General features: G+C 42.6%; 1 protein-coding gene across 2 annotated transcripts; it reads right to left on the reverse strand.

Annotated features, from left to right (window-relative positions):
* Positions 1–4,153: 4,153 nt before the first annotated feature.
* RPL6 (ribosomal protein L6) lies at positions 4,154–7,708 on the reverse strand. Of its 2 annotated transcripts, none has more exons than XM_010720192.3 (7): positions 7,684–7,708; positions 6,790–7,086; positions 6,589–6,687; positions 6,185–6,328; positions 5,560–5,608; positions 5,073–5,257; positions 4,154–4,588 (listed from the first exon to the last, which is right to left on the reverse strand). In XM_010720192.3, the coding sequence occupies exons 2-7, from the start codon at positions 7,084–7,086 to the stop codon at positions 4,436–4,438; spliced, it is 927 nt and encodes a 308-aa protein (XP_010718494.1). In that variant the 5' UTR covers positions 7,684–7,708; the 3' UTR covers positions 4,154–4,435. The 2 variants fall into 2 exon arrangements, with proteins under 2 accessions (XP_010718494.1, XP_019476600.1); XM_019621055.2 differs by lacking the exon at positions 7,684–7,708 and adding an exon at positions 7,643–7,683 and having other exon boundaries at positions 4,390–4,588.
* Between the last annotated feature and the right edge of the window lie 20 nt (positions 7,709–7,728).

Genomic DNA, 7,728 nt, shown 5'->3' on the forward strand with positions numbered 1-7,728 from the left:
GCTCAGGCTGAGACACCCTACGCAGGTACTTGTGAAATCAGGTGTCACTTCAGGTAAGCCCAACTACATAATTGTTGACATTGTATTATTTCCATTTTTGGATTCAAGCTGTTAACCAGTTTGGAGATTAGTGGATTGCCTGTGTTAGAAGACAATTACATGATGATGCTAGGCATTGCCTCAGTGAAGTCCCGTTTACTTAGAAGTATGGAAAAATATTCTTTCCGAAAGTATTGGATTAAATGAACCACAGATTTTTGTGCACAGTAGTTAGACCAAAGCCAGTATTTTCACAAAGCAGCTTTCTCAAATGCAGTTTTCATTTTTCACCCTTGTGTCCCCAGTGTACATGTTTGCTTCTTTTCTCTCACACAATGCAAAGCTCCCCATTCCAAATGCCCTTTTTGCACTTTCTGCATTAGTCCAGAGGGAAATCATGTGGATAATGTGCAATGTACAGAAGTTTTGCCATGTGTCTGTCATTGGAATTGCTGTTGTTTCAGCTCTCTGATTCCAGAGAGGGTGTTTATTTTTCATGCTTATTTTAAGGAGAACAGTCACGGTTGCCCACCAGCTTCTACAAAATTCCATGAAGCAGATCTTCATGTCAGCTTAGCAGGACATTTACACCAGTAATTTGAATACTGGTTTTAACAAAACATCTGTCATGAAATAAATGCGTTCTTTTTAGAGCCTCCATATTAGTTTGTTCTGAAAAATAATCATCCTTCCTTGCCTATAAAAGACAAACTTACTCTTTAGGACTATTTTCGCACATTTCATCTTTGTATTTTATTTCCTCATATGAAAACAAGGCTTTTGAACAATAGGATACATTGTACAGCCCTTGGTGATATCTGAAAGCCTTAATTTTAAAAACAATTACATCCCAAATGCATCTGTCAAGTAAGTGAAAAACCTGTAGATCACACAGGACAGACGAAATGGACGAAGATGTAATTGCTTCTGGTTTAATCAGCGAGGAAATAGAGTCTCAACACCTGGCCAAAAGACTGCAGACAGCAGTCCTGTAAAAACACCTTCACACTCCAGCCATAGCAGCTTACCTTAAAGTTGAGAACAAGCATGTCAGTCCTGAAATACCAAAAGGTAACGTTCTTCACAAACCTGCCACTTGAAAGTACTTTACCTTGCAATTAAGCTTCAGTTTACACCAACTTCCAGAAGTGAAGCCTTTCAGACTGCCAGCCACCACAGCAGCAGGAAAACTCTGTGGACTGGACTTAACCCACCAGGCTATTTCACAGAGGCAGCTAACAGGTAAAAAAACAGGCTCATAGATCATAAGGCATCACAACATATTATCAATTCCCTGAGAAACCCAATATCCCTCTCTTTCCTCTCATAAGGATGCTTTATTATAATTACATATCACTTTATTAGGCAGCTGAAGCAAAGAGCATATTTGATGCTAATGAAGTGCTGCTGTGGTTGAGTCTGTCACTATTTTTGGACCTGCACATCTCCAGCACTTTTGATTGGGTGACTGAGGCTTCGGATGTCTCTAGCTTCTTCTGTGGCAGATGCTCAGTGAAAAGCAGTGACTCAGCTAGCCAGGAACGCAGAACTGTTTACATGCTCAGAATGAGAAAAGCTGTGGGACAGCAAGAATGCACACAAAAGCTCTTTATTTGGTGGAAGTACTTTTCAGGTAGCAGATGATATTATCTAGATTGAAAAAAATCCTTCTAATACTGACATTGCTTCTCACTTGGATATCTATATAGTTGTCATTATTCCTTTTTTCCACCCCCCCCTTAAATAACTTCAAAAAAATGACTGATTTCACAGAACTCAGGGAAAATATTTTGGAGGTTAAGAGCAAGACAAATCACAGCTATTCACTGGCTATTTTTCCTTATGAAAGATGAGGGTTTTGCCATCCCCCTTTTCCTGATTTGAAGCCTGAGGAGTTGCTTGGCACAGTAAGCATGATTTGGTATTAACAGCCAGTGCCTCTGCTCCCACACCCCTTTGTGCTAGTTTATATCCCCAAAGGAAATACTCATTCCTTCATTCCTCCCTCTTCCCCCCCCCCCCCCACCCTTGCAAGGCTCTTACAGGCCTGTTTAGCTGCTGGTTTACCCCCAGACAAGTGAGAATACTGGGACAAAGGAGGCAGGAGTACCTGAGACCACTTCTCTGTACCTATGAAGACAATTAATTACATTACCAAGTCACATCCTGACAGCACATTGAGAGTCAAGAGCCTCCCTACTCAATAAACAAGATTAACGGGTCTAATAGCAATTTCATGTTGACTGATACACATGTGAGGAATGTATCACAGTAAATCATAATTACAGAAAAGGCTGTTGTATCTAAATGATTTGTTTCCTTAGACTAACCCACATAGCTATTTCCTTACTACAGCTTCCCCATTCCAAAAGGGGAATGACTGAAACAGGAACACCTTTTAACTTTTTCCTTAGAGTGCAACTGTGCAATTGAATCTTGGTTTGCAGACTTTGCAACATCACATGGAGCTACAGACTCTATTCATCAAGGTCTGCTTTGTTTTTACCCTTTTCCCCATTTAAATACCCCTGCGTACAATCTTTCTTTAAGCAAAATTTCTAAGCATATTGCTTTGCTTCCTTCAGTAGAACCAGCTAACTTCAGCACTAGCAGTGAGATGCATCCAACACTTGCATGTCTTTCTAGTTGATTTATGCTAACAAGGCCAGCCTCATCACTGCTGTAAAATCTCCATCAATTTAAAAGCCTCTAACTGTGACCATCATCCACCAAACCACATGCAATAGAAGATGCGACTCATCACAAACATTGCTGTGTTGACAGTGAAAAATAAAGACAATCTTCCAGGAACAGCACAGGGCAGAACCTGACACAGATCATGAAACACACACCCAGCCAGCAGCATGAGAGTGCTTGCTGCATTTGGACAAAGCTTGCTCATCGGCTCCCTCTGCTGAAGCACACGGAAATTAAATTTAATTAAAGAGGAAGATGGTGGAAGGACAATCAGTGCCTCCATATCCTAACATCAGCCAGCATTAGCTATAGAAAGAACTACAGTCCCTGATCTGTGAGAATCCAGAGCCGGGTATTGTCCACAAATCTAGACCCTGTCCTTCCCCTCAAAACATTTGTGGTTACTATGTGACACACTGCAGGCTTACAACCCCAGTGAGGGCTGTCTCACTCCGTTTTCTAACCTCTTCTCCTGAAGCTTGTATGAATTTGATGAAATCTTGACTCCCTGTCAAGTTTGACCCCACTGGCTATTTTCCTCTAGGAATTAATAGGAAAACAGATGGCGCAGTTATATAAGCCTCATTTCCTGCAAAAGTCTGGCTAAGAAAGACCTCAAGCACGCCAGATTTGCTAATATGTACATCCTCAGTTTTTGTAAGAACAGAGCTATTACTATCTAAGCATTTTTTTCCAGGTATCTGATAACTGACCTCAACAGAGAAAGCAAGCAGACAGGATGAACTTTCTCTAGCTGCTTTCTGGCAGTTCCTAAGATTGGAAAGTTTGCTGAAACTCCCTAAGTTTCCCAGGAGAGAAACACACTTGCCTTTCACTGAAGCTTTTTAACTCATTTCTGAGATTACAGAATTAAGAAACATGCTTCTGTTCCCTGATCTAAGAAGGTACTGCAGTGCAAGGATTCTTGCTTCATAATTAAGGATGTTAGAGCCTACAAATAAAGAACAAGAAGCATAAAAAGCAGAGGGTAATTAAACCCTACAAAACTCACTTTAGAATATCCTGGTCTTCCTACTTAAGAAAAGCAAGGTGTAGCTCCAGAAAGGCCTCTAAGAAGTTGCTATATTTGCCAAAGTTTATGTAGTGATTGACGGATCAAAGCAGCTCATCAGAAATGCCATTTGAACAAAGCTGCATCCAAACTTTAAAATGCTAATGAGTTACCTAGCAGTGGGGTGCTGCTACAACCTGGTTCTTCACACACTCAGAAGATTTCAGCAATTAAGATACAGAACTACACCAGCAGAGGCCTTGATCTGGATGTTTATTCTCAAATGTGTCCTGAAGGGTTAAGTAAATCCAGCATTTATAGTCTGTTCCCCAAAACTTCCCATCCCCCTCCTGCAACTCATTTACAGTTAAAACTATTTGAAATTCAAGTGCTTGTTCTCATCTGTTAATATCAAAAGTGTGTTTTATTTAAACACCTCATCCCAAAAAAATGCTTACCAAAAGAAACCCCACAAAGTAAAGCACCACAAAGCCCCAGACGTATGCACTCGCTCAGTTCTAGACATCTGCATGTGGCCTCTCCATTTCCTACCACAAGCAGTACTCCAACCCTTTAAATAATTTGCACTGCAAGATTAATGCAACACATCCAATTATGGAAAGCAATGAAGACACCAGAAATCCTTGCTTTTTTCCCCTCAAATTTAATGTGGTGCTTTCAGAACACTTAGAACACCAATTTGTGAGGATAGACTCCATTTGAGAGACAGAATGTGGAGCGCAGGTACCCACGGAGCTGAGGCACCTTCTTGATTCGTGCAAGGATCTGGGAATCCACTGCCTTCTGGTCTGTCTTACGTTGCTCCGTTATCTCATATTTCTAGAAAGTACAAAGAATAATGTTAAAATCCTACAGAGTAACTTCAGACTCTTCTAGAGAAGATTCAGGGCAAACCCTGAGTTCTGGCATTTTCAGGAAATCTTTTCTCAACTTGTTCTAAATATGGGATAGGCAGTAGGAGACCGGAGGTGGCAGAGAGAACTGAAGCCACTGTTTGGCTTCTGTTGCAGATAGCTGGAGCCAGCAGTATGCTGTTGGCAGTATCAAAACAGTAAAGGTGTTTCTTGGTCAAGAAAGGCATTCAACTAGAACAAACATTGCTGTTGTCCAGCTAAGGGAGAAGTAGAAAACAATCCCCAAGCTTAAAAGGAGCTTATCTCAATGCTACTGCATGTGCTCATTTTAATTGCATTATCTTTCTCTACTATGGGCCACTGTCAATTTGTTTCATGGGATTTCCCCTTTCCAGCCTGGCTTTAAGCAATAAGGACATTCACAAAGAATAAGCAGTCATGTTCCTTACTTCTTTTTCAGTATCAAAGATCTCGCCTTCCTGGTGCTTGGGCTTACGCAGCTTCTTCTTCTTGAAGTACGCATCAGTGAGATGCTTGGGAATTTTCACTCCAGAGATATCAACCTTTGTAGATGTAGCAATAACAAATTTCTGGTGGGCCCTACGCAGAGGAACACGGTTGACAACCAGAGGTCCTAAAGGCAGAGGAAAGACAGGCAACAGTCACCATTTTTAAGTGGCATTTTTGAGGTGTATGAGTGCTTACAGCTGAAGATCAGAACAAGCAACAAAACCTTTCCCCACTGCCTCTTCATAAGTAAAAAAAAATACTTCCTGATCTCTTCCAGGTATGCAGATACTGAAGCTTAATTAACTCCCACTCACTTCTCTGAAAAATCTCAAAGCCTGATTTCTCATAGTTACACAAACACATAGCATGCTAAATCATACTAATTCCAGAGACAAATTCAGACTGAAAATATTTTTGTTTTCTTACCTGTAACAAGTAGCAGGCCAGTACCAAGCTGCTTCAGAAAGACAACACGCTGAAAAGAGATGGGATGTGACATCAGTCCTCAGGTTTCAGCATTACATCTCCTCTGACATTTGAGAAACACTTCAGCCAAACTGGGACCATGTCTACATTCAGTCTGTGCTGTTGGTACATACATAAAGCAGCCAAGCACGGATGCAGCTGTGCTACATAAGGAGCAAACACCACAGGAGCAGAGCTACCAACATCTGTCAGACTATAGCTTTGACAGAGCTACCACAGAATGAAACTGAGGAATTCAAGAAAATGCATAATTCTTTCTCTGTAATAGCAAGCCAAAGTTCTGGCCTTGTTGCAAGAGTAATACAAGCACCAGCCCTGCCATTCTGCAGTGCAAAATTAACATGACAAGCACCTGTAGTTTTTTTGGTAGCAGCCAGTCTCCTTTATCACTGTATGATCAACTAGACTAACATGTTTTAACTTCCAGCTCTGTACAGGAGACTTTCCCTTAAAGACAGGATGAAAAAACCAGGAGACTTTCCCTTAAAGACAGGATGAAAAAACCATCTAGACAGAATGCAATTGCACTTGCAGATCTGCAAGAGCACCAGAAGTTCCCGGTTACCTTGCCTCTGTGACGACCAGTCAGGAGGATCAGAACAGTTCCAGGAGTAATAGAAGCCCGCAGCCTCCTCTTGTGTTGAGAAAATGGCTTTTTGCCATGACTCAAAAGCTTGCGAGGAACATCCTCAGTTGGATAGTAGCGAGGCTAGAAAGAAAAAGAACAAAGTGTACCACTCTGTAATCCACAATAGAATGTTTTCACTATAGACTCTTCCTTTTCTAAGAGATAATTTGCTCTTTAAAGATGATCTCTCCAGAAAAAAACTTCAGCAGCAACCAGTACTTCAGGAAAACACTGAAACACTGTTTTCTAAACAACTTGTTACCCTGCTAAGAGACACAGCATCTACTAACAAATTACATGCTACAGCCTTACACTGTGAGCATTTCAACTCTTTTTCTTACCATTTTGCGGACTTTAACCACACGGCTGCCTCCATTCTTGTCTCCACCAACTGGTTTGATGACAGTTGCACGTGGCTTCTCTTTCTTTTTCTTTTCTATCTGTAAGCAAAACAAAGGAAAAATAAATGAAACTTCAAACCAGTCACCACAAGAAGTTGTCAAACAGCACAATTACATAAACTTGGTATTTATCATCCATACCTTTGTTTCTGGAGCAGTGTATTTGCGTTTGTACAATGCTTTTCTGGCATACATGGCTGACCGGGAGTATTTCCCAATACCCCGCGCCAGGACCGGGTTGCGGCTGGCATGGTACTTCTTAGGCTTCTTTATCTTCTCATTTGTTTTCTTCTGGCTTGCCTTCTTCTCAACTGGCTTTTTGTCAGCTGGTTTCTTCTCTCCTACCTTCTTCTGGGCCGGCTTCTTCTCGCCTGCCTTCTTTTCACCCGGCTTCTTCTCACCTGCCTTCTTTTCACCCGGCTTCTTCTCGCCCGCCATCTGCAGGCATAAACAGACCAGAAACTATGCAGAGAAATGATTACAAAGCATACTACAGAGCACCTGAGACAGCAAGCCCAAACTGAAAAACATAAGATTATCCTTTATACCGTTCTGAAAGCTCTTAGCACCTTTTGTAGTTATTGGAAAAGCATACACCACAGAGCTAAAAGCCAAGCAGAGCACTGCAGTGTGAAAGTCATTAACCTTTTAGTTGCCCTCTAATGCTGTTATTAAGTTCAACGACTGCACTCAACCCCCAGCAGGCAGCCTAAGGTGCAAACGTACAGGAAGGCCGCAGTCACTCTCCTATCCTTGAGAGCCACGCTATACTCAGCTCCCTCAGCTCCTCCAGCGCCGCGCAGCAGCCCGACCCCGGCCACAGCTCTACGCAAGGCCCCGGCTGCGGCCCCAGCCCAGACTCAGCGCTCCACCACGGCTCAGCAGGAGGCACCCAACCCTCCCCAACAGACCCCCACCCGCCCTACAGGCACCAGGCCAGGACCCTGAGCCCAACACAGCTCCCCAGGAGCGGATGGAGGTGGATAGCACCCACTTGAGCCACAGCCCTGCGCTCCGTGGCTCCGCCATTCTTACCTTCCGGGGAGGGAAAGAGATCTACATCCGGGCACCCGCGGCCTA

This window comes from Meleagris gallopavo, chromosome 17 (assembly GCF_000146605.3).
Source record: "Meleagris gallopavo isolate NT-WF06-2002-E0010 breed Aviagen turkey brand Nicholas breeding stock chromosome 17, Turkey_5.1, whole genome shotgun sequence".
NCBI lineage: Eukaryota > Metazoa > Chordata > Aves > Galliformes > Phasianidae > Meleagris > Meleagris gallopavo.

Coding starts and splice junctions, on each gene's coding strand:
- RPL6 (XM_010720192.3), bottom strand. CDS start 7,086: ATGGCGGGCGAGAAGAAGCCGGGTGAAAAGAAGGCAGGTGAGAAGAAG. Junction 6,688..6,789: donor ACACTGCTCCAGAAACAAAG/GTATGGATGATA, acceptor TTTTGCTTACAG/ATAGAAAAGAAAAAGAAAGA. Junction 5,258..5,559: donor TGGCCTGCTACTTGTTACAG/GTAAGAAAACAA, acceptor CTCTGCCTTTAG/GACCTCTGGTTGTCAACCGT.